Genomic DNA, 27,603 nt, shown 5'->3' on the forward strand with positions numbered 1-27,603 from the left:
AGAAGCCACAACAGAGGAGTCAGATGCTGTACAGAGAGGAGGAGGAAGTGAGGATGACTTCGGCGTAAAGACATACATGGGCCAGACATTCAGAAAGAGATAGATAACGATGCATGTTCATCAGGACAATTCATTCAATTATATGCTGTGCAGAAAGTAAAACCGCACACACACACACACACACACACATATATATATAAGCACACACACAGCCCAGAAAGAGGCAGGACGTTAGAAAGCATTGATTTTCCTCTCAAACCCACATCTCAGCCGCCCCCCCCCCCAATGCTCTCATATGATTTCCATGCTGGTGTCAGAATTCCCAGGCACATGAAGCAGCACAACAGCTCTTTTCAGTGAGACCAGCAGCCGGTTGTCCCTCATCATCAGCACCCCCCCCCCCGTATCTCTCTCTCTCTTCTCTATCTTCCTGTGGAGGGATGGGCGATTTAACCCTTTCACTGGCCTGGCTTCATAGTGGCCCAGATTTCCCTTTAACACGCTTGACCACACGCGGCTCCATCCACTCCCACATGTACATCTCCTCTGAAAATGACAACACGTCAAGGGTGCTGCTGGCAAGCGGCCCTAGATGATGGCTTGTAGTCGGCCAATGACAGAGGCTGAAAATGAGCCCAGTTAGGCCATGTCTCAGCCCGGCGTTTATCATGGAGCCGCTTAACAAAGGCACCATTCTACAGAGGAATAATCAGATCCAAACAATCCAATGCCACACAATGACACCGTGGTATAAACAGACGTATAGCTACGGTCCGTCTGTCGTTCACGTTCATTACCGACATGTCATCTGAAGCACAGTCATCCTCAGCGTTCAGGATGTCCCCTTTCATTTACGCGCGGTCTTCAAGCCGAACAGACGCTAATTTAGACAGAAATAATAGATTTCAGGTGTCACAGCAAATCGGGTTATGGAGGATGTCTGGCACTGTGCGGCCAAGGCTCTGCCGTTATGGACGACATATAGCTTCTGTCGCACAAACACAACGATGCTCATTTCGCCGTTTCCGTCCTCGGTGCCCAGAAAGCAGCCGGAGACAACAAGAGAGATACACGGAGGGCCGCAGATGTCACTCACCAGGTGCTCTACGGACAATCAGCATCCGATATGTGGAGGATTATGACCGGAGCTGCTGCTGCTGCTCCTGCCCAGCCCAGGTCCTCCGACACCGCTGCGTCTTGGCCTCACGGTGGCGCTGTGCGCTCATGGAGGAAGAGCACACTGGGTTATGTAATACTGGAGCGACAGCAAACCCTGAGTGGCCCGTGTTGGTGGGTCATTGTCATTTCGGACAATGATTTTGTACAAGTGACGTACACAGAGTTATTTAGGCTTCTGATACATGTGTGATATCATTAGACAGACTGAGCGTGACAGAGAGCATGGAGTGGGTTATGAATGGTATAATAGCTGAAATATAATTTGCTTTATTTCACTTTATTTATCCGCTTCTTGTTTGTATTTTGTACTCATTTTATTTAATTTGTTAGGCACTGTTCATCTGCATTTCACTTAGACACTTTACACTCTGTACTTTGTATACTTACTTTGATTTTTTATTTCATTCCTTTCTCTAATCGTATACACTGCTTCAACTTTTGTCTTTTCTTTTTTGTATTCTGGCAAAATAATTTCCTTCGGGGTGAATAAAGTTGATCTTATTTTATCTTATCTTAATCTGGTGAATTGAGCGTCATGGAATTGTTTTAGGTTTTAAAGATATTTGCACCTCACCTCTCTCTTTTTTTAAATATGAGTTTGCACGAAGACAAATGAATTGTGTGCAGTTATAGAGCTTTTATCTAAAAAAGTTTTGTGCTGTGTATCACCATAATTAACTCTACCTTTGTACTGTTTGTCTGAAATATTGCCACTAGATGGAGCCAAAGTACCGGCCGTGGTGTGGCAGAGGGCCCAGGCTGCCTCACTTTGAGCCTGATCAACCATAGCTCCCACAAAAGGACTAAAAACCAATGAAATCAAAGCGAACCAGAGCACCAGTCGATCTGTTTAAAACACCATGAATGTTTCCTCCTCAGTATGAAACGTAGGTTTATGTGAATGATCTCTCCTGCTTGCTGTTTATGGGCCCTCATCTGTATTGGGTTAGACTGGGAGCTTTTATAGCCTTCATGTGACTAATTTGGCTCGGACTCAATCTTTTATGACGTTATTTAATATAATGGTGACATGGAAACAAACAGGTATTAAAGATAAAAAGCCCTTTTTATATCAAGTGCTATAATTCTAACAATGGTGAGACAGTGAATGCTTTAGGTTACCTGCACCTACTGTCTGACATCCATTGTTTTATCTGATGTCTTATTACACAGCAATTATCAGCCTGTGGTTTAAAGTGCAGCAACATTTAACCCTTTATGTAAAATGAACATGATGCTTTGTAACTTCGGCTAAAAACACAGTCAAACAGTGGAGGGGAGTCGTAGCTGAAACTGTTCGAATGTGTCTTCTTAATTAAAGAGCAAACAACTCTTTTGGCCACTTTTGAAATGTCAAATTATTTGCCTGGATGCACGTGATTGTAATCCGGCTCCTTCCTATCAGTAAGTGTGCACAGTAAAGGCTTCAACTGCACACTAAAACTATATTTAAAAAAAAAAGCTCTGCAGAGACGCTCCGTCATACGAATATCCAAGGTGCGTTCTTTATTATCACAGCAGTATAACAGAATATTAAAGTAGAATTTATGCTTTTATTATCATTTATGCTTTTATTTTTGTGATCATGAGAGGTTCGGCTGCTGCTGCTGTCTGTCCAGAAGTGTTTCTGCTTATCTCTCACACAGACAAGCTGCCGGATGAAAACACAAAGATAAGCTGAGAACACAAATCACCTTTTCACCGCAGAGTTCTTGAACACAGACTCAGGTGCGTAGACAATAGATTTAATACATTTAACGCCTGTAACACGCTGATTAATAATATCCCAGCAAGGAATGTTGTAGTCTAGAAATAAAAAAAAAGGACACTTGGTTCTAAATGCAGGCTAAAAGTCTTTTTTCCCCGCCTTCTTGTTCTGCTTTAATAGAAGTCCGCCAGCCGGATCGTTTTACATCGTATTAATAACACTTTGCATTGTGGTGCCCTCTCCAGAAGCTGGACGAAAACCAAAGTAAGAATCCACTTTGTGCCCCAAACAGCTCTCCCTTATAGAAAGCTTTAAAGCTTTTATGAAACACATTTAATAAAAAGTGGAAAATACAAATGACATTATCTCCTCCTGCCTTGGCAACAACACAAAACGTACTTTGATTAATGATTATAATAACACATTATCCTAAGCTCGTGTAAAAACACAATCTCCGGTCTACAGTGTGAATTTACATAATCAATGCATATTCATAGCAGCCTGAAAATAAACTCTAATTGATATGAATGGAGCAGTAAAGCTGTTACATTGTTACGCTCTTTGCTTCGTGCACTTTGCACCGCTCCTCCACTTCCCTGGATAACTCAAGTCCTCTCTCTCTCTCTCTCTCTCTCTCTCTTTCTCTCTCTAGCCCAGCCCCCTTGATCCCCCTCTGTCCATTGGTGTCTTCGGGGTCTCTCCTCTCCCCCCCTCCCTCACCCCCCTTCACACCCCTCCTTTTTCCATAGGTAGTCCATCATGAGTGTCCATTGGTTTTTATTATGGCCTGTCCCCCTCCCACTGGCCGGCTTCGCCCTGCCCATGTTTTCTATGTCTCAGTCCGTCCATCTCCTGACGTTCAAGTTCGCAGGAACGTCACGTCCGCACTTGAACTTGCAGCTCAGGGGGGCTCCGCCGTACCCCCATCACTCTCTCTTCGCGAAAAAGTCATGAGGAGGTCCGCACAGCCCGCAGCGCGCCGCGACTCACCCTCTGTATGATCCGCAGCTCCTTTTTTTTTTTTTTTTTATGGTTTCTCTTTTTTTTTTTTTTTTGCTATTTGGATGTCAGACGCATCAATGAAGATATTTCATTTGGAGTCTACCTTGTAGGAACGGATTTCCCAATGTGAACTCAGCTGAAAAGCCGCCACTAAACCAACATGTCTCGCCGCAAGCAAGGCAAACCCCAGCACTTGAGCAAACGGGAGTTTTCGCGTAAGTGGACATGAACCGCATTTTTGACTTAATTCAGCTGCTCGTCCCTCTCAACGAGCCGCCTCTTGTCTTCTTTCCCCGCGTAGGGCAACTTCCTTGGGGGGTGGGAATATTAATAGGTAGGATACGGCCACGTACGGACCCTCCGCTGTCCTGAGTGAAATTACAAACGTATCAAAGACTGCAGGTTATTTGATATTGATTGTGGGATCACCTGGTGGAAGTTTTGAAACAACGTGACACAGAGCTTCAACTTGTGTTGGTCACCGTGTTGTATAACGCAGCCTTCAAGGTTTCTTTCGCCATTAAAGGGCATGCACGGGCTTTATGGCCAGAGACCTTTGGCTATATGAAGGCAGCCCAGGCTCGCTGCCGCTGCCGTTCGCTGCTCACAAGTTTTCAGGTGCGGCGCGTAAAAGCTGTTTGGCCACAACGACACACGCTTCTTTTTTGTCGTTGTTAGGACGTATTTGCAGAGGCTTGAGCTGCTTTGGACACAGGGAAGTGGTGTTTACATGACCACTTGTCCACAGCGCACAGACCTCGTGCGCGCCTATCAGGGAGGAATATAGTTTCCGTGCCACAGATTCCTCATTCCTTTAAATCCAGTGTCTTTAATGCGTTAGCCAGCGTTATCTGGTGTCACTAATCGGCATATTGGTTGTGTATAAATCCGCTGGAGTCTCTCACGACCGGTGATGTTTTTCCAACTACACGGGAGAGGAGGGCAGGAAAGTCGCTTTACGCGCGCGTGTGATAAAATTGCAGGGCATTAATTGAGATTGCATGATTGGGTTTTCACCATATGCTTCCATGTTTGCAGGGGAATAATTCCCCACTGCCCGCCTGATAAGTGCTTTATCAATACATTCTCACGCAGGCCAGTGACTGCGGAGGCTTCCTCACAGCCACAGATTGTTATAATTTAAGTTTTCAATGGCGATTTGGAGCCCATGTATTTCTTTTGTTCTTGGTCATTTTTGGCATAAAAGCGTCACTGCATGCTGCTCCCATTTCGTTCGGAGCCAATTATGCTCTCGCAACATGTATGCCTTCATTTGTGGGATAATTGTCAAAAGGTTTGTCAGTGGGGGGCGCAATATGATCGTAGTCCTGTAGGCCACTTATGAACTTGAACTTGATCCACTTTTATCCCTGTGCTGCTGGACCAGGCGCACGCAGAGGATGTTTTAGCAGAAATAAGTGATTGCATATATATATTTTATGTTCCTTGAAATGCTCATGTGTGGTTTCTAAAGGACGGGGGGCGGGGGTGGGGGGTGGGGGGGGACGTAAAATATTCAAAGAGAATGCAGACAAGCTGTTAGAGGCCTGTTTGCATGGAACAATTCAGCCTAAAAAAAAAAAAACCCCAACTAAAAACGGTTCTTCCACTTTCAGTGATTTCATTTAGCCTGTAAACTTTCTATTTTTGGCACAGAGCCAGAGTTCAGTAACATTTAATTTGACAGAATAAGTATGTTTTCATCTATTCATATTAGAGATTTTTGAACACACAAAATGTTTACACACTTTGCATAAATTTGCTTTGCAGCCCATGGTGAGCTGTCATGTAGCAAATGGACACTTAATTACAGATTTATACAGCCAGAGAGGAAATTCACCAACATGCTTCATACATTTATTTGTGTTTTATTCCATTTGACGATGAAATATATATATTTGCCCTTATGCTTTTTAAAAAAAAAAAAATTAAGTGATTGAGTTGAAATTAAATCATTGATCCTCTGTTGTAACAGGGAGTCATAACAGCCTAAAATAGCAAAGGAAGAGGCCTAATGATTTTCCTGATAGTGGAACAGACCTACTCCTGTAGCCCAGTGGGAAACACTGGCCTAAACTACTTTAAATTCTGGCGCAGTCAGATGCCTGAAAGAAGGATTATATTTTAGTTTTCAAAGTTATTCACATCACTCTTGCGTGGCATCAAAATGAGATTATTTGGTTTTGAAGAAAATCTTTCCACCTAGCCCAGCCTCACACACCTTGCCGATGTCCATGGCATAAGTTGGTTAAGATAAGCTCCACTAAAATAGGGGCAAATTCCCTCATCTTTAATGCAGTAGAACATACAGGTAACAGGGCCTATCTTGCATAGTCCCTCACCACCCTCTCGTCTGACCCGACATGGAATTAAAGGCTGAACCGGCGGCAAGAATTCATCACATCTTATCTCAACATCCCAGTCGGGGCGCCCAATGTCGTTTACCGTGTGGCTAGATTACTTCTTTTAAAATGCTCTCTCTCTCTCTCTCTCTCTCTCTCTCGCTCTCCTCTCTTCTCTCTCCTCTCTCCCTCTCTGTCGGTACTTCAGGGACCTACTCCACATCCAACCCCTCAATGTCTAACCTTGGTTCACGAGATCCCAGCACTTTTAACGAAATGGGGTCCAATCATCTTGAACTCAAATTAGAATCTATTTTTTGATTCTCAGAGGTGTTAGGTTCATTAAAAAAGCGAGATTGGCAGCACAATAAAGAGGGTCAAGCAACTTAATCGTTTGGCTGCTGCCTGCAAGCTGAACATGTCAGTCCTTATCGAAGTAGTCTGTGTGCTCTTTCTTTCTTTCTTTCTTTCTTTCTAAAAATAATTTTCTACACATTTTACAACCTGACCTTATTCCTGTACATGTCTGTATATATTGTAGCAGTGTGAGACTCAGTAATGTGCTTTTCCATTGCCTCTCCTGCCACATTTGTTTACAGAATCACTACATCTCACTGAACTATATCTCACAATCCTCTTTCTTGTCTGTCCGTCCAGCTGAGCCGCTGTCAGGTGTTTTACCAGAAGAAGACTCTCAGGACTCCCCCAGGCTGGGAGTGGCTCAGGGTGAGCCCCTCAAAGGGGACCAGGACCTGCTGACCTGCGGCCAGTGCCACTCCCGCTTCCCCCTGGCAGACATCCTGCTGTTCATTGAACACAAACGGAGGCAGTGCCACGGTAGCCTCTGTACGGACAAACCTCTGGACAGGCCGCCCTCCTCCCCGCTTGCCTCGCCCCTCTCCACATCCTCCTCACACTCGCGGACCCACCATCAGCACCCGCGGAGGGCGTATCACCCCGTGGAGGTGGCTGTTCAGGTGTCGCCGCAGGATGAGGATTGTTTATCTGCACCCTTGCAAGGAATAATCCCCAAGCAGGAGAATATCACAGGTAAACACAGTGGGAGCTTAAAATGGCTGCCACGCAAGTGTAAACAAATGAGCAAGAAAAGAATGTGGGAAGTGAGTTTGTAAAGCCTAAAGGTGTGTGGTGGGTCACGCTTTCCGAGGTTCATAGAGAGTTTATTTCAAAAGGAAACAAATGCTTTCTCAGATGCTTCCGGTAGTAGGGATGTATCCAATCTGCATAACCAGAGTGTGAAATATGTGAGCTGCATTTCAGAGCTGAGAGCTTCCCTCAGCTGAGCCATGAACCCATGAGAAGACTAGCAGCCCTGAAAACGATTGCGAGACAGGGAAACATTTCAAGATAGTGAAAAAAGACACACAGCGGCAAAGAAAGACAAAGAAACAGATTATGAAAGAGAAAGAGAGAGAGAGAGAGAGAGAGAGAGAGAAGATGGATTTCTATCGGTTTGTCGCTGCATCACAGATGTGCTCAGATCCTGTGGCCTCCACGTTCTCTCTCATGTGGTGCTGAGAGATGTATCTGTATCCCTCCCTGGCTTATTACGCTGCCATATCTCTCCTACCCTCAAATATGCGCCTGTGAAGGCTCACTCTGATGCTAAAATTAAAAAGAGATAGAAAAGAATGTAATTATGCTGAACTGTCAAGGAAGAAGCGTTTATTTGAGGAACCCCACAGCCACTAATTGTCAGTGTTTCTTGATTTGAGTAATTAAGGACTTCTTAAGGCGGCTGGTTTGTTGTTTGTCCACCGGGGCTAAATGAGGCTGTAGTGAAAACACGAGTCGCTGTGCAAACAAGCGTGGGTCCCTTATGACTGGTCATACAGAGTGGGGCTTGATTTTGACCGGCCCGTTTAAATGTTTATTCATTTCTGTTAACAGATGCGATATCGTGTGCCAGATTGGACTGATTGTCTGCGCCGTTGTGATTTAATTTGAAGCCAATTCAGGCTAAATGCACGGAGAGTAGTGCTCAATAACGTGCACTACTGTACTGTATTAGTCTGCGCTGCAGCTTTGCAGATGGCATTGTAAAGGGTCTACTGTTATCTGTTGTTAGCTAGTCCGCCCACTGTCATACAGAATGACCTCTGTTCATTAGTGTGCATTTTGTTAAACATCTGCCCTGTGCGCGCGCATACACACACACACACACACACGCGCGAATCCTCACACACACACATCCAACATGCCTCTTGGCCTTGTCAGCTGTTCGAACATGCTTTTCTTTGCTCATTTAGATCATCATGCAGAGGAGTTCACATGATATCATAAGGTCACTAGCATTGTGAGCAGAGCTTTATTTATAGGCCTTTATATGTCTCTTGGCTTTGTGTAGCAGTCAGGCTTTGTTGTAAGGAATAGATTAATTTGGTTGTTTGTGTGAGTTCTTGTCCTGTTCTGACACATCCTCTAATTTGTGTTGTAAACCTGATATAATATTGTTTTTGTACAAAACATAAGAGAAAGAAAACACGATCGTGTGAGGCCAAGATTTCAGATCAGGAAAAGCATAAACCTGCTACATTTTGGGTAAAACAAAAACCCGCACACCGCACATCAGTCACATATGCATAAAAGCCAGCCTCCCCCACCTTTGTTTTCTATGCTCAAGATTGATGGATCCAGCCTGGCAGTGCCAGTACGCCACCTTTTACCCCATATGCTAACTGCCATGTTCTCTCACCCTACTCAGTTAGAGGCTGACACTGAGATGAGGCATCTCCATACACACAGTATTGTCCCTAAACACTGTATTGCTGCCACATTGGCTTGATGTCCAGTTTCTCCCAGGGGGGTGTATTACATGTTGTGTATTACAGTGTATTACACCCTTAAAGATTTACCATATCTGCTGCATTGCATACCCCCAAACGAACGTGAGCCCTCTGCTCCCCACCCTCCCTCTTGATGGATTTCTGTATGGACGGCAGCTTATATGGGCAAGAGCTTTGGCTAGGTTTAGGGAAGAAGCCGCAGGACGGAAGGAGCTGACACCCAGGATGGTTGAACTTGGAGGTGGGGGAGGTGGGGGCAGTTGTCTGTAATGCACCCAGAGCTGGAGATGAAGCCGTGCCTCTCGGTCTTTGGGGCAGCTGAGGCCGTCTGGGAGGCTCATGGCTGCAGCTGGGGCTGGGGTCTGCAGTCTGGAGCTCTGGGCCGTTAGAAGAGGGCAGAGCAGCCTGCGTGCCATCATTTGCATGATAAACAATTTAAGATATGCATAGGGACACCGTAGCTTGTCTCCAGATTATGGATGGCCCAGAAAGAGAGCAGATGACGGTTTCTCACACAAACTATGTGACCGCAGAGTGGTGTAAAACTGAATTTATTACATAGGATATAGTCACTTTTCAACAGGCATAGTGGTGAAGTGGATTCATGCTTTTTATTTACAATAACAATAACATAAATGTGGTTGTTATCAGTGCAGTAAATGATTGTTTGGTCTTCCTACACTAAGTAATTGGAGCAAGATGCTGTTCATTGTTATGATTTAGGATGCACAGTCGCACTGCTGTATTAAAGCTCTATCATGTCCTATATACTATAATTAGTATTTTTACAAATCATTTCTCTTCACTACATTTTATGTGTGGTACTACAGTCTCGCGCTCGTATTGCTACATTACCGTGGCCTGTATTTATCCACCCCAGCATTAGCACCTCTTGCATTCTCGCCAGTGTAGCCATGTGTGATAATGAGGCCATTGTAGCCGCTCAAATCGACCACCATCTCACACTTCTTCCTCTTTCCAGCGCGCTGCCTCCATTGTAACCTGGACTCTGAATCGATACTGAGTTAATTATAGCAGCCACCTTTCCCCCTTTTTCTATATGAGGAGGAAAACATTCTTACGACGGAGAGGTATTTCTTGTAACACCTCTCTGTGGTTGTAGTGCGTCTTCCCGCAGCGGCCTGCCTGTCCTGTTTGTCCCTGTGTGTTGTGGAGACAAAGGTATTTAGCAGGGTCTGTATTGGCACTGTGCCACCTTTCTGCAAACCACCCCCCCCTTACCCTCATAAGCACATATATACACACTGGGTATCAGACAGGCAGAACAGGGGGGCTGGGCAGTGCAGAGAAAGTGTGTGTGTGTGTGAGTGTGAGTGGTGGGGGGCGAGAGGCTTCTTGGTAGTGATATCTTTTTTCATGTGTCCACAGTGTGTATGTGCGAGTGTATGGGTTGCTTCGCAAGCTCACATGCGGTGTGTGCCATTGTTTTGGTGATCACTTTAATTGATACTGAAAAGGCACAATGCACGCTATTGTAATTATTGGACACCAGCTAATATTTTCACCATAAGCGCTCCATTGTCTGTAAAAACTGACTCTAATTTGATCCTACAGTCGTTCTGGGCTCCGATAGAGTCAGTCGTGTTTTTGGATGTGGGCTTCACTAAGTTTTAATGAAGGCGAACATGAATGGTTTTTAGGATGAATTTTTCATAGAGGACATTTTTGTATTCCGAAGCCAACCTCCAATAACAACCACAAATGTTGTCGGCAGAGATTTGTCAGCCTTTGTTGCTGAATTGAGTGTTAGTGGCCTTGGCTGCAAGTGCTGAAGTGTAGTGGATGTTTACATCTCGAGTGTGGATGCGGTGTTAAACTAATGTATGTGCATACGTGTGCATGTGTTTGTGTGTATGAGTGCGGTTTTGACCACTTAAACTGTTTATAGCTTTCCGTGTGTGTGTGTGAGACAGAGAAGAGTGTGTGTGTGTGTGTGTGTGTGTGTGTGTGTGTGTGTGTGTCGGGCTGTTTGTTAAAGCTTTTACTACTCTGGGCGTGCAGGCTGAACATGAAAGGGTCTTTGACTTGGCAAGGCTCGCCTGAGGACACCCCTCTGTGGACCATGCCAGGCCAGACTTGGCACATAGCGCTGAGCCTGAGGGACGGGCTGGGCCTAAATGTGTGTGTGTGCATGTGTAAGAGGGAGGCAGAGGAGGTGTATCTGTGTGCTAAAGCAATCTTTTGTGGGTTTAGGAAGCAGGACTTATGGTGAGGTGGTTGTTATGTGTGTGACTGACAGCGGGAGTGTGTGTGTACTTAAGGGTAGGTGTGTGTGTGTGTGTGTGTGTGTGTGTGTGTGCTGTCCTCAGGGCCCCTGGCTTGGGCTTCCTGTGTCTCTGTTTGTCTTCTAACAACCCTGGTACCACAGCCTCAGGCCATTCAGGTGGAGGCTAGTTCAAGTATGCATGCTCACACACAGACACACACAAACATGCACACATACACACATAAAGAGGCACACACAAATGTATGCATCCACCCACTCACCCACCCACAAATGTACACAGACACACACACCTGTTTAATGAACACAACAATGCCACCCCCACCCTCACCCCTCTTTACAGACACACACACACAGCGCACACACACACATGGACAGTGTAAACCCCCTCCTGTGAACCTGTGCTTTGTCTGTAATAAATTTGCTGTGGCAGAGGCCCCGTGATGTGTTGTGAGCTGATGAGATCTGTCAGAAACATATGATACTTATTTCAGCCCCCTCCCGCTTTCCCTCTCTCTGCCTTTTTCTTTCTCTCTCCTTTCTCTTCCTCTCTGTCTCTCTATCTCTTTCTCTCCCTCTTTCACTCGTTCTCTCTCTCCACGCATCGCTCCTGCAGTTTGTCTCGAGGGACTGAAAAGTTTTGGCTATATTAGCATGTCTGCACCTCTTAAAGGCTTCCAACATTCACTCTAGAGCTCGTTCTCAAGCCAATGGACACACACACACACACACACACACACACACACACACACACACCTCTTTCTATCCCCTCTACCTACTGTCAAACGAAGCTATACGACAGAAACAACCTTGTTTGTCCACAGCCGCGTCACGCAGGATGAAAAAGTATGCTCAGAAATAAGCGTGTCCTGCCGCTGTCCTGTCAATAGCATGGCAGGCAGTCACATCACGGGGTCAGGGGTCATCTGACAGCGTCAGGGCCTGTCACGCCAACCGCCGGCTTCACCACCTGCAGGTTAATGACTTTATTTTTAGACAGAACAGAAACAGAGAAGAAAAAGTGTCTTTGATACAGCTGTAGCTCAGGAAGTGGTGGATATTTTAGGAAGTAGGCAGGTTGGTTAAGGTTAGAGTGAGAGCAGAGATTTTAATAAGAAAATCATCTTTTTAATTTTTTCTAAAAAAATGTATCCTTTTCCCTTTAAGTTTATGATCCCGATTTTTATTATTGTGGGTCACATCCCGTATCACTATTTAATATGTCAGCTCAACCTCAGCTGGTCCTATTGTGACTGTAGTGTTTAAAGTGCTGTGTTACTGAAGAACCATTGCTTTGTCTTCACACCCGTGGTGATAATGCTGAGGCCATGGGAGAGTCACAGTGACGAGGACGTCATGTTAGTCTGAACCCACTGATCGTGGTCACTATCTGCCTCTCGAGTGTTTCTTCCTCCACTATCTGTCCCGCTGCAGGTCCAGGCAATGGGGCTGGCCTGTCAGACTGTGCCTGTCTATGGGTGTGTGCGAGGCTGTTTGTACCTTTTGTATGTGGGTGGGTGGTCGTCTACAGCTGTGTCTCGCCAGCCTTATCTCAGCCATAGAGATACAGGACGGAGAGGCCCCCAGTGTCTGACATTACACTTGTGAAAATTCACAGCTCTCCGTATGTGTGGGTAAAAGTCTTAGAGTGCTTTAGCATGTACATGCGCATGCAAACCGTGTCTGCTGCTGCGCTTTTTCATAAATGTATACTAATAGGTTGCTGTGTTCCCCTGAGGGTTTTGTATTCCTAAGCTCATTGCCTCCTAATAGCTCAAGTTAACTGTACATTTGATCTTGAATCAAATCCCTCGTCTTTTAAACATTGATCAGATGATAGGGGCCTCATTCATTTTACGAGAGTGTTAATTTGGTTATTAGAACCACTTTAGGCTATATGGTAGTACTGGTGTAGTGTAGTGCCTTACACAGAAGCATGCAGGCACGAGTTGGCACACCAATGAGAACGACACACACCGTCATCATTTATGCAAGGATGCATACACACACACACACACACACACGCACATACTTACACCTCTACTCCATCCCCCATACCAAACTGACCCCCCAACCCTCATCACAAACAGACACACACATATATACACACTCATAAATGCACACTCCTGTCCCAGGCACCCTTTACTTTTGCAGGCTGAATCTCACTGATAACATGCTGGCGCCCTCATTTAAATTTGAAGCGCTTCTTTAATCTTCAAAGGCCTGATTGCTTTATGAATATGCATGGACTGAGCTGACTCTCAGTTCATTACCTTGTTGTAAATTCTAATGACCATTAGGGCCCCGCGCGGTAATTGCCAATTGTTTTGCATTTTTGATTAGCCCATTACCGGAGTGCATTCTGAACATGTCTGCCCTGCCTGCCTGCCAGGCCACGGCAAGAAGCAGAGGGAGGGAGGGAGAGATGAGGAGCAGAGGAAAAAAGGAAGAGTGTGCACTGAAAGTGGTGTGAGGGGTAGTGAAACACGGATTAGGCAGCGTAAATTTTGATGCTTGGCTCAAAATGTTAGTTTTGTTTAGCGAAAAAGCGGGACGACCTAGAGGGGGATGAAAGACACAAAGCAAGAAATGTAGAACTGGATGTTCTCTAAACAAGCTTGTTTCTGCAAAGCTTGAGTGCAAGAGCGTGTACCTGGCTGCATTAATGTCAGCATGTGTATCTGTTGACCATGTCCCCCTGACTGTGTGTACATGTCCAAGTTTGCGTGCAGTTCGGTGATGGGTTGGGGTGGTGTGCTGGGAGCGGTGGAGAGGTTCTGGTGGTGCATCCCAATGCACGCCGTGCCTAGGACTTATGAAAGATTGATGGCTCCTAGCAGAATGGCATCGCCCTGCTACAACTTGATAACATCTAATGGATAATTTAGCGCTCTAAAACTGGCAGGCCGGTCCCCCTCTCCAGCAGGCTGGAGTGGTGAGCAGCTGCTGGGCTTTTGGAGCTGTTGTGTGCCGTGGAGAGACATGAGGACAAGCAGAAAGAGGAGGAAGAAAGGGAGTGGAGGAGGGAAGAGGAGGGATGGAAAATGCACCTGAGTGCTAGTGTGACCATGACGCGAGTGCTAGTCATTCTCCTATGGCAGGAATGAGCTTGTAGTGCCACAATATATAACCGTATTATCTCCACATACCATAGAAGGAAGTATTGTGGTCCCTAGAATGCTATTTATCGTCATTTAATTGCAAAATAAGCAACGTTGTGTAGCCTCATTAATATAAAGTGGGCAGATAAACTCTTTGTAAGAGTATGCACCACAAACTAAAACCTCCAAAATGACCACAGAACAATGTAGCCTTAACGAAGGTAGGATTTATAGCAGGGCCGCTTTATTAGAATGCATTTATTTCGGCTAGCTGTGCATAAAAAAACTGGAAAGTGATTCTAAGTTTTAAACTCAGAAGTCGGCCTGTGTGACAATGCCCCATGCTCTTCTTCTGCGGTGTCCTTATTTTCCTACTCGCTGCTGTTTCAACATTGCTGCCACCTGTAATGAGCAGGAAATAATGCATGGAGTACTACATCACCTGGGAAAACACCTGCCACAGAATATTTCCATATAGTAGACCTGTGCATGAATGCCGAAAAAAAGCTTGAACCCATAAATGTTGCAGGAGCCATATATGAAAGGGGCTTCTCTCTCTCTGTCTCTCTTTCTCTCTCTCTCTCTTGTGTACCATTCATAATCTCAGTGGTGTTTACACACCGCTCCTAGGCCCACTGTCAGTCTCTTATTCCCAGACTATTAAGCTGTTGACAGTTTGGTTAATCGTCCCGCAGTTTGACTTCAGGGGAATCGGAGAGGGGTCAGCGGAGTCCCTCTCCGAGGTGTAGAGAGAAAGTGGCCTACGCGTGCATGCTGTTCTTCGCTCTATGATATGTCCTCATGTCGTGAGTTTGTCCCGTTTTAACAGGAGAGGGGGGGGGGGGGGGGGGGATTAGCAGAGGAGGGGTCTGTCTTTGCTCTGGTCTTGGAAGGGCCAGGAGTGGCCACGAACACAATTGGGAAATTGTCCAGATTGGGTTCAACTAGAGCAAGTAGTGTGTCAGGGTTAGCAGGCTTGCGGGCTGGTCTATGTCCAGCCTGAGTATGTTCACACTCACACATGCACATACAGATTGAGAGAGAGAGACATAGCAGCAGCGGCAGCAGCAGCAACATAGCCCTCTATGGCCAAAGGAGTCTCAGGCAGACAGCATGATAGATGGCTTTGTTAAAGGGTCCCAGGGTGTCCCCTGAACTTGAAGCACTCTGTTTATCTTGAATAGGAGAAGCACAGAGTGTTGGGGTGCAGTGAGGAGGAGGAGGAGGAGGAGGAGGAGACGGAGGAGGAGGAGAAAGGGAATGATATAGCTTTCAGGGCAAGGAAAGAAAGGGAGTGGAGGAGGAGGGAGAGGGAGAGTGAGGGCCTGTATCTGGGCAGGCCTGGCTGGGGGTTGGGGAGGTTAAGGGGGGGTCGTGAGCAGGCATGGCTGCTGGAGAGACAGAGAGGAGGGAAAGAGGGGGATGGGGCAGCTCTCCTAGTAGCTGTCCATTAACAGATGAACTTGGCAATGGTCCAGGCCTCAAAGGTCTTGGGAGACAGGCGCACACACATGCACATAAAGACACACACATGGATGCACACTTCCCTGGTACCTGCTGACTGTGGATGGAATGCCACCGTGGTTCGTTTTTATCCAGAGGGGAAAGAGGACACGTCTCTGGTTCACCTATGTCAGAACCAGTTCAGACCGGTTAGCCAGCCAGGCCCGAGGAGGCAGACGGACAGGCCTCGTCGCTTGGCCCTCCTCTCTCTCCCTCTTTTCTCTTCTCTCTCTCCAGCTCGCCTCCTCTCGTCCTCCTCCTCCGTTTTCCAGGCTGCAGAGGAGGAAACAGAGAGAACCTCTAACCTGAGGGCACAGGACAATGCAGAGAGGAGAGAAAAAAGAAGCGAGGGAGCGTGGGAACAAAGTGAGACACGAACGGATCCGGTCGTAAACAGGGTGGGAAGAGGAGGGGAAAGTGTTTGGTTGTTGTTGGTGCTCTCCTCTTGATGGGGCAACATGAGCTTAACACCGCCACTGCCATTGTGTACAGAAAACATTACAGCAAACATGAGAGTGGTGAAAACTGGGGGAGAGAATTTGATATAGAAGATTTACATAATGGACTGTTGTGCTGTGTGGGTCCGGAACTTTCTATCTGTGTCAGCTTTTCATGTATGAATATACCCATGGATCCATATCTCACATATGTACATATGTGCCAGTAATGGAAATCATGCCTGTGAACACGTTTGTGTCTGTGTACGCCATAAAATATGGACGCAGCTCCTCTCCTAATTACGACTCGGATGTGTCCCTTGAGTTTCGAGAGCAGGCTTTTCACCACTTCAAATGCTTTCAGCTCACACACAAACCCTGCCTCGAGATGGCAGATCAGAAGGCTCTGTCACATCAAGAACATCTAAGGAATTTGAGAGTTCATCACGGCAGGATTGTAGAAATTTTTAATTTGAGTCCTCACTCAGGCTACAGCTATCAATTGTCTGTCATTTTGAATAAATTGTTTCTGTGATTGATTTTAGTGCTTACAGCTTTGGACATGCACACGCTACTATATCGAGTAACAGGGAAAAAACGTGATCATGACTAAAACTAAAGTGACTGTGAGCTGCCGAGGTGAGAAAAGTGACTTGGTGAAAAGTGTGAAACTTGTGTGTGAAGTGCTGATGAGGTTTATGTAAGAGAAGAAGTGGTTTAGGTGTCAGCTTTCCAGCTAGCCTTGCAGGTGTCGTTCTCTTTCTCTCTCTCACTCTCTTTTTCTGTCCTCACTCAGCGCCCTGTGGTCTTTGATTATGACAAATGAACACGAGACAAAAGACTTCAAGTTCATGTGCAGCTATGGAGAAGTTGATTTGTCTAGTGTTGAACGTCTTCATAATATTCATTTCTATTGATTCTTTGAAGTTTACATCTATGAATGTAAATGTGTGCTTAATGTATAGGCACCATTTTTAAATTGTACATTCAAAACGTGTCAAAATATCACAAATTGGCATCAAATGCTTGGTCAGACTTCTGGGTTTGTTTATTTATTCTTTGAACTGATATTTACTGATAAAAATGAAGCAATTTTAAGCTAAGTTTTTTTTTAAATTTAATATAAAAGCATTGAGCATTAACTAGGTATGTTTTGGTATCATACCGCTACTCTTTCACACAATACCCAGCCTCATCATGATTATTGTTTGTGGGACCATCTGACCCTCATGTGATGCGTCTTGTCTCAATTGATGGAGCGAGTTTTTATGTGTGAATTCATCACATGCATGCTGCAGGGCAAACACGGATAATGTATGTTTGTGTGTCGGTGTGTGCATGTGTTTATGTGTGCCCCCATGTAAATGCATGCAATCCCATTTGCATGTATTTCACACATGTTCACATTAATTTGTTATTTATAAAGAAGGTTCTTCTTTTCATCTTCTCCTTTCTATTTGCCCTTTTCTTCCAGCCTTCCAGCTCTTGCTCTATTTCTCAGAAACACGTTTTCTTTTCCAAAACTCTTGCGTGGCTACTTTGGAGCCGAAGCCAACTAAATATCTCGCTTGTGTGTGTGTGTGTGTGTGTGTGTGTGTGATGATGGCTGTTTTTATAATGCCCCCCTGCAAATTTGCATATGTATATGTGCAGATTGTATGAGAAGAGCTCTCACACTTAGAGCAGTTGGATGGGGAGGGCGATGGGGGCCGTTGCAAGGGTGGTGTGTGTGGTTTATGTGTTGAAGGGGGGTCGTGCTGGCGCTTTCACCCCCCCCAGACAAAGCCGGCCACTACTCCCAGATGGTAGTCTGCTCTCTTCGGCCATGTGTCTGCTGTGTATGTGTGTGTGTGTGTGTGTGTGTGTGTGTGTGTGCGCGCACGTGTGTGTTTATGGACAGAGACAGATACAAAGACGGAGAGAGTGAGAGAGAAATTTGCAAGCAAGACTTTGTGTGCATGAGATGAAGATGGAGGATGCTGATGGAGGGACACTGAGTGTGTGTGTGTGTGTGTGTGTATGCGTGCACATGGACATAAATGTGAAGAGTGTGAGACTTTACGGACTTCCACAGTTCCATGTTGCATCCTTTGGATGGCTTTGCATCATGTGACTAAAAGCAACCCTGTGTGGTCTGCCATGTTGCCTGTGCCTTGTTCAAAAATGCATTAAAATACATAATGCAAGACAGATGGACAAAGATAGAGGTAGACAGAGGAAGAGAAGGTGTGGACACACAGACAGACAATAGGGAAGGGAGGAAGGAGAAGAACAGAGGTGAGGGTTGGTGATTCTTTGTCTCTGTGGTGATGACCTAGAGATGCCCATGGACGTCTGGCTAATGGGGTCAGCATTTAAGACTGGGCGTCAGGATTAGGTTTACATCAACTGTCTGTTGGACGGCGAGACAATAAGTGAGATACTTGTCGTTTATTGTAGAGAGCATGGCTTGAGAAGGCGTTTGATTGATTTGCTGAAAGCTGCATTTCAGATCAAATGTGGAGAACAAGAAATTAGATGAAATAATGACCTGTTTTGACATGGTTATAAAAGTATAGTTAACTTACAAGTGTCTTTCATATGTCAGGTGAGAAGTCATCGGCTTGGGAAATATCCCTGAGAGTTTCGCCGCCCGGATATTGAATTTGAAATGCCGCCTAAGGGTTCTGTCTAAAGCCTGGCGTCCCCCTGAGGTCGCATGTTAAAACAGGCCTGCAGCCCTGTTAAGAAGAGGCTATCTATCGCTTGGACAGGCTCCAGCCTCTCTGACCTTGATGTTTGTTTTCCTTGTATCCCCAGACATAAACATGGCTCTCACATCCAGACCCACAGACGGACAGGAAGTTATCCTCTCTGATGTCTTTCTCTTGCATCTGGCTCCTCGGTGAACACCGGGCAGATGTTATTGGGTTTGAAAATGTGTGCATGAGTACAAAGTCAACCCAAATGGTGTGTGAATATTTCAGTGTGCATTTCTTCACCCCCACACCTCCCTCAATCCCTCCCTCCCTGGCCCTTCTCCTCTCACATACCTGTCAGACTGGTTCTCTCTCTTTCATTAAAGCAAAGCCCTTCTCCTTTTCCTTGACCAGGTAGTATTTTGTTATCAGACAAGAAACCAGACTCCCTTATGACAGCCCTTTACCCCATAGTTCAAAGTGCCAAGATAACCATTCTCTATTTATACCTTTATTGAGGCAAGCCCTTCTCTGCCAGCGAGCGGTCTGGCAGGGAATGCTTTCCATGCTGGACATGCCCTGTTCTCCCCAGGCTCTGGTTCTGCTGTGGTCTGCCAAGTTGCAGGGCCAGATTGCCTGTAATAGGCCTGCCATTTCCCTCTCATCATCTGTCAGCACTCTGGATCCAACTGCAGGGTCCAAAGAGGACTACTACTCTCCAATTAAAAAGGTTAATTTGCCATCGCCCACTCTCTCGCTCTCCCCCCCATTTCTATAGCTTGCTATGTCTTCATTAGCACTCGTTTGTGCGTCTGTTTGTTTTCCTTTGAATTTTTCTGTTTCTTTCTTTTCTCTTCTCTTAGTTGCCTTTTGTAAACACTGTTTTTACGTTGAGAAAGTAAAGGTGAATGGCCATTAGCATATTTTGGCACACGCACATTGTGCAAAGCACTATTTTTTAGAGCCTCGTCTGATCAATACAGATTAAAATCAGCTCATTTTCAGATTAAACTGATGAGTTTTGGAAGAAGAAAATAGGAGGTTAAAGAAATAGTTCCACATTTTGGGAAATATACTTATTTGCCTACTTGCCGAGAGTTGGATGAGAAGATTGATTTCTTTACTTTAAATATGAAGTTACATCCAGACTTAGCTCAGCATGACGACTTATGAGAGTGGTATCAATGTTTTTGTAGAATTCTTGGCAAGAGAGTGACAAGGTGTAATTCCTGAAATATATCAAAATGAGCTATTTCTTTAAAGATAACTGATGTAATTCGCTCTTAGCCACAGACTCACCTGTGCTTCTAGAGGTGTAGATGTTATGTAGTAAATTGCCGCCTCTCAAAGTATTTTCTTTGCTAAAAACTTTGCTAATGCTCAACAAGTAGAAAAAAAGCTTTAAAAGTTTACAATAATTCTAAGAATTATGTTGATTAGGCAGAAATACCTGTCTTGCAAAATTAGGAGAAGTTGACAAGTGCTGCCATTTTTGTAGTGGCCACACTTCATTGTCACACACTGGTGTCAGTCTCTTAAGCCTAAGCCAAACCTGAGAGGATGAGCAATATGCAAGTGAGACCTGCTCCTGCAGGATAAAGAGTCACTAGCTTACTTTCGTCATCTGCCCCGTTCAGACTGAGGGAGCAGAGATCTGGTTCAGACAGACACCTCCCTGTCTCTTTTCTCCCCCATCCTCCCAGTTCTCCTCACTCCTGCCATCTTATTATCTGAGAGGTTGAAGGAAAGGGGCCCCTTGCATCTCCTCTTCCTCCTCTTCTTGCCCTGAGCTACAGCAGTGCCATCACACAGAAAAATAGCCCCTTCTCTTCCATGCCCCCCCCCCCCCCCCCCCCCCCCCCCCCCCCCCCCCCTTTCTCCTCAGTTTATCTGAATAAAATGTATGTGGACGCATGTGGACATGTCGCTTAGTGAACCCAAAGCCCAGGAAGGAAGCTGCCCCTAACCGCTGCCTGTACTGCTGCTTTCTGTCAGTTACCACTGCTGTCAAGGCTCCATCCTTTTGTCAGGCTAACATGGCCAGTAAGATGTTGTGGGTCCTTTTTTGTGTTTACATTTGGATATGTGAGTCTTTAGCAGCAGGATATTGAGTAGGCAGTTGAGATATAGCATTTGTTTTCAAAGGACACTGCTGGCATGTCCACTTCTAGGCTCATTGTGTTTGTGGCTTGTTTAATTATGACTTAGATCCTGTTAGACTTTGGGCCATTTTAAAGTCATATGCTTGTGGCAACAGTAATTTGGCAAGCCTTCACCCAGAGTTTTTAGCATAAACATATTGTTCTTACCAAGCGTATGAGAACATGATGCAGTAAGACAAAGCTGATGAAAAAAGGAAAAGGAGCAAATGAGTGAGGGAGAGTGTTTGCAGAAACAGATTTTGAGTTCATGTTAAGGATATATTTGAAAATAAAAAGAAATTGCATGAGGATGGGATTTTATTTCGTCACGCACTGTGTGCATCAAAGTCTGAGAATATGGATCACTGATACAAATTAACGCAAAATATAGGCTCAGTCATACAATTAGTTTACTCTAATAAATCAGCTGTAGCAGCTGCGTTGTCATCTGCTGTTAAGTATAGTGGCATACTAAATGAAATTGGGGGTCACTCTTGGTAGTTTTAGTGATTAACATAAGCTAATGACTTGGAAGGATGAACAGGAGGTGGAGATAAAAAGGGAGAGAAGGAGGGAAGAAGGGGGACGTTGTCTGGCTGCCTCACCCGCCATTAAGGGCCTGCCCTTGCACTGGGAGAGCGGGCCAGTTTCCCATGCACCGGCGGCACAGGCGAGCCCTCTTTGGTTACACAAAATGTCTGCCTGTATGGCCACGGAGAGAGATATTATTAGCGTTATTTTGCCTCCGTTATCTGAGAGCATGGTGCTTTTAGGCCCCCTTGTTTGAGTGGCTGACAGACACTTGAGTTTCTGCAGCAGATTAAATGAAATTTTAGCAGCTTTTTCTTGGGGCCAGGCCATAAAACCACACAAAGGAAGCAGCTGCCACTAATGTAATCTAGAATGGGGTGCTGCAGTGTAAAGCTGTCTGCCACTCTTTTGTTTTTCCCTTCTTCTCCTCTCCACAGCTTTTTACGCCGTTCTTGACACCCGTCAACTACAGCCCTTCCTCTTCAGATAATATCCTTGTTCTTTCACTGCCCTTAAGTCCTGTTTTCATCAGCTCCCCCTCTGTAGACTGCAAAGGTGATGAAACCGGACGAGAGCAATAAAGGCCATGTGTTTTAAGAGCAAACATGTCTTTTTATGTCTTTATACATCTATATGGCCATGTCAAATGTACATGAGATAGTCGTCTCTAATACATTCTCCTCCCGGGATTGTCTGTAGGCCTAAACTATATCAGCTGGACATTTACGGAATGAACATGTAGGATTTTTACGGTTTGACCTTGCGCAAACATGCAGAGTTCGTTTCTCGGAATGCAACACAAGCAGTCCACCGGGGTCGATGCCCCCGCAACCTCTGCGTCAGTCAGAGGTTGTCAGCCCCTCTCAAACTGACAGGGCGGATCTTGAGAACCTGAGTTCATGTTGGCAGGGAGTGGAGTAACATTCCTGTCAGAGCTGTTATTGTACGAGTGACATGAGAGACAGACAGAGAGAAAAATAGAGGAATTAAGAGAGAAACTGCAGGGGCCACAAGCATTCCCCCTAATGAAAGCCGTTTGTTAATTACATTTTTTAAATTACTTTGAGTGGACATTTGCATTAGCACAGCAATATTTTAGCATGTTGGCGATGCTTTACATTGAGACTCTGTTGTTGCCCTCTGTAAATGAAGTTTTATAGTCTGTTAGAGAAGCAATGGCACAAACATCTGGCCCATAAATCTCAGGTGGTGCTGCAGAGAGCAGCCTGAGAAACCAGCTCTACCCATCCCCTGATCAGCCATTAATCCAAATTTCCACTCTTCAACACTGACTTATTTATATACGTTAGCTAGTAGGCTGTCCAGGGTTGTAGGCATTGCATTGAAAAGTGCTGCTGTACCATTTAATGCACAGGACAATAAACTACAGTACAGTCGAACACATTGCTTCAGCAATTTAGAGCAGAGTTTCAGAGCCCTTTGTGTGGCCGCACAATATGTTATAGTGAGTGTAAGTGTGTGTGTATTTCCATCATGCCTGTGCATTGGTTCTATGTGTGTGTGGGTTTGTGTAAGTATGTCTTGCCACTGCCTGTTGTGGAATGACAGAGTTCATGGACCCTTTCTGTGCCAAAACGATGGCTTGAAGGTGGACTCATTCAACAAGTCAGTCAGCCAACCAGTCAGTGAGTCTTTACAGGCGTTATGTCCTGTCCTGCAGCTGTCTGTGAATAAATCCTTCTGTCACCAAAGGCACACAGGCTTTCTTCACATAACCCGTTTATCAAATCGACTCTCTCCAAATTCTAAAAGCTCACTTTAGTATTTTTTTATGTATTAACTATGTTTAGAGGAAGTAATTTATTGTCGTTTATTGTCGAAGTTCTACCTACCAAACTGTTACTACGGTCTTCCTCCTCTGTCTTAAGTCTTTATCTCCCTGTCTCTTATTAGCTCCATCTGTCATATTATTTCTCCTTGGTTACCCTTGCTTCTTATAGAGAGTCCTCATAAAAGCAAGAGAATTTGTTGTGGTGGAGCACACATGCATGCATGCACACTTATACGCCAACACCACACATGTTTACTTAAACCTGATGACCCAATAGAAATAGCTCTTGCCCCCCTTTTGCCACCCTCCTTCTCTGTTCCACCCTCCCTCCTTCCCTCCCATGGTAGGTCGCTATAGCCCCCCTTATAAACATAGTGATCTATAGGAGCCCTAGACCCAGACAGATTTTTGGCATGGCTGTGCAGGTAGCATTCCAACACGGTTTGAGATCTTAGGGCCCTAGCCTCGTTAAAAGCCTGATTTATGCTCTACAGCTGGGCACAAAGGAACCTACAGGTTGGCTACCTTAATTAATATCACGCTCGCTACTGCTTGGACCTATGCATGTTCCTAACACACCTCTAGGGAGAATAAGCTGAAGGGTCCACATGCTGTATTTTTAACATGCCAGTGACAGTGTGGCTGTGCACAGGACGTAACCTAAAAGACACGGCTAGCTGTGTTAAACATGATTTCAAATGATTCTTACAAGGACTTATGGGGCTGCAAAGTTAAACGTATCACTGATAAAAATGCAGATTTTGCCTTTTGTTGGAAGACAGAGGAATACGGCTCTAGGTCCTATTGTCCACCATTTTACCAACCTCGCTTGCATTGCTATAGTGGCTGATCAGACCACATGTCTTCAATTAGTAGGCAGGAATCTGGTAGAGCGAGCCTCGGAGATGAAGAATTGTGTGGAGCGTGGCCTGCCTTTGCCAAGCATATGGCCCATTCATCTTACAGGCTGTTATTGATGGTAAACGTTACATGTAGGTATTAACTGGCTGCTTTCACCCAGTTCTTACCCTACAGTCTTTTCTCCGGCGTGCACAGTGCAAAGTTGTGTCACTGGGAAAGAATACTGTGCCTGTAATGTTCGATGCAACTCTGACTCATTTGATTTGGCAACCATTTGCTTGGGGCATTTGCCCAAAACTACATGTCACAAAGGTGTGGCCCTGGTTGGCATCCAGCCTCTTGGGTAGCTCCATCAGATTTATTGTCAGGCTCTCAGAGGAGCACTGAAGGAAACATTTGTAGGTCACTTTGGATATCTGACCACTTCCCCACTCTGCCGCTTCTCTTCCTGCTTCTGTCAGAATGTCTTGAAGGGGCTGAATTAGGGCTGAACAGGAGGCCATTTTGCAATTTTAATCAGGATTTGGAAAGCGTCTGGGTTAAGAAGTGGCCCAGCACTGTTTCCTCCTTGATGAATTAATAATGGAACGGGGAATGGAGGGTTGGATGACTGGATGGCGGTGGGTTAGGGCATTGAAGTCTCACTGTTAGTGGCCGTGTCCTTATTACAGGATCAGGGTACTTAATGTCTTAGACCTTGCTAGTTATGGCATTTCAGTGAATTTAACGGGATAAAATGAGAGTGTGTCATACTGTAACAACATTAAAAAAAATACACTGAACTTGTGATATTATCTGTTTTGATTCAAAGTTCAGACTTCAGTTCTGCGGTCACTACACATACAAGCATATCTCTCTTGACTACCCAATCTCTCTATTTCTAAGAAAAATTGATTTGTGAGCTACATCTGACCCTGAGATACCCCTCGATCTAAAGAGTCCAGCTATTGATGCTTCCTTAACCACTCGACCACCGTGTGCACAGTCACACACAGCAGATGGGACGCGTGTTAAACCCTCAGCCTCCACAGCTCCGGGCCACGGGACACTCCAACACACTGGCCCTCTTGTTTTAAAGTGCCATGTCCCTCCTCAATGCCTTGAGGCTCGTATGCATAACGAGCTGCTATGGTTGGCTCGAGCTCACATGCCCTGGTCCTCTCACCCTGAGGTGGTAGGACAGGGTGAAAAATAACTGCATGTTTAAAACAGCCCTTGTTCACTGATATCTAAATGATGGCCCATGCTTAAGAGCTTCCGGGGCTACTGCAAGCGTGTTCAGGAAACAAACAACTGAGGTCAACATTAGCGATAACTTTATGTTTCCTAACAGTTCCCTGTTTCCTCTTGAACACCAGGGCATGAAAATGTGATATTTTACTATTCATCCAAGTACATCTGAAACTCCAAGCCCACCTTCAGCACAGTCCCACTGAGATTAAGATAATGATGAGTAAAGTATCTTTCCCTGTTTTACCCCCACCCCCCACTTTTTTTTCTCCTTTGCCCGTTCCGTGTGTCTTATTTTCTCTGGAAATATTATTTACAGTGACAGAGCACCTCAGGCAAAGGTAGGAGGAAAAGGCTTGCACACACTAGCCTGATGGATGGATTTTGAGATCTGCCTGGCTGTAAATGAGTGGGAGGGGAAGATGAGAGGTGTATCGTGGCACAGGTGTTTACAGCCAAAGGTAGTGTCCCTTTGTGCCAAAGAAAAGAAAGATTTAGAGAAACTATGTGTGTGTGTGTGTGTGTGTGTGTGTGTGTTATAGGCTAAGAGCAGAGTATTTAAGAGCTAGAAGAAGAGGGTGAGAAAGAAACTGTGTTCATGCGTGTGTGGGTCAGTGTTTGTGTGTGTGTGTGTGTGTGTGTGTGTGTGTGTGTGTGAGATTGTGAAAGACAGACCCACTTTAACCTCTCACAGTGCTGTCATCAGAGCATGTTAAGGAAATAGCGTGATGGAAGGAGGAGTAACAAAGGAGTATGCAGGCTGCATGAGGGACGGAGGGCTGGGGGGGTTGAGGGGGGGTGACTCTATCCTCCAGACAGACTGAAGTGTTTACACAGTCCAGACTCAGTGTGTGTGCGTGTGTGAGTGTGTGTGCGAGTATATGTGTGTCCGGACTTCCATCAGCTCAGAGATACCCTGACTGCAGGTCTGTGCCTGTAGATCAGGCGAAGTCTCTAACCCTCACGACCAACTCTTCCTCTTCATCTTTTCTTCTCTCTCTCTCTCTCTCTCTCTCTCTCTCTCTCTCTCTATGTCTCTCAGTCATCAACACACTAGTGCCTCCGAACTTCAGCTCTACGTTTTGACATCTATTAGCATTATGCTGCATTATCTATGGCTATGTGCATATTTATGTGCATGCTTTACTGGTGCAAGTTTGTACAAATCTGTCCGTGGTACATACTGTGTGGTTGCCACATGCTACCGTTTTTTGCCCTCTAACTAGTCATCTCACATTTAGTAAGTATGTGGCCTAAGTATAGGTGGATGGCCATGATAAGGCTGGAGCAAGTGCACAAAATAAAAGAAACACCAGCATTATATGCGCTAAATGTCAAAAACCTAATTGGGGAGCCATTTTTTTCAGGAGATCTTCAGTTTTTGGAGGAGAGTTCCATGCCCTTTATACTTTGCGCATTAGGAGATGTGAAATCTGTATCACACTTCCCTCACCAGAACAACCCATAAAAAGTTCAGTTTGTTTAGGTTAAGAGAGAGGGGAGGCATCCCTGCCTTGAAGTGTCTTTAAGCAAGATTTACACTGGATCCTTGGTGCTGCAACTAGGCTGACGCTGTGTTCCTGCCAAAGGGCAAAACTAGAATCATTTATTTGAGGAACAAATAAAGCACAAAAAACAATCAATTCTCGTTCAAGGGTGTTCTACAGAAACAAGAAAGAAATGGATGAAATGACAGCAAGGATATTGTTCTGTTCTCTATAGCCAGTGCAGCTTGCTTTGACACACAGTATTTTATAGTGTGCTTTTTGTGACAATAAAACAACAAGATAACACGAGTTCTACCTCTTGTTGCTCAGAATATTCATCAGTAAAGTTGTTGATTATCGGAGCATTTGTGTGTCTGCAATATGCTCTCTTAAAATCTTTGTAGTCTTTTACTGCTGTTCTGTCCAGCTCCCTGCATGTCTGTGAGGACTGAAGAGGGGGAAAGCAGGGAGGTCAGATACAGGGCCCTGTATGCTCCGGTGAAGCCGAATCACGTCCTGGCAAATGGTATGCCGGCTCATAACGCGCTCCACTCGTTCA

The 27,603-nt window shown here is 45.3% G+C and overlaps 1 protein-coding gene across 1 annotated transcript in view; it reads left to right on the forward strand.

Annotated features, from left to right (window-relative positions):
* The first annotated feature begins 3,690 nt into the window (after positions 1–3,690).
* Positions 3,691–27,603, forward strand: part of LOC139225681 (B-cell lymphoma/leukemia 11A-like) — a 33,480-nt gene continuing 9,567 nt past the window's right edge. The window contains exons 1-2 of the mRNA XM_070856510.1: positions 3,691–4,104; positions 6,889–7,281. Coding sequence (XP_070712611.1) covers positions 4,050–4,104; positions 6,889–7,281 — 448 coding nt within the window. The 5' untranslated portion in view covers positions 3,691–4,049. The remainder of the gene's footprint in view (positions 4,105–6,888; positions 7,282–27,603) is intronic.

This window comes from Pempheris klunzingeri, chromosome 3 (assembly GCF_042242105.1).
Source record: "Pempheris klunzingeri isolate RE-2024b chromosome 3, fPemKlu1.hap1, whole genome shotgun sequence".
NCBI classification, from domain to species: Eukaryota; Metazoa; Chordata; class Actinopteri; order Acropomatiformes; family Pempheridae; genus Pempheris; species Pempheris klunzingeri.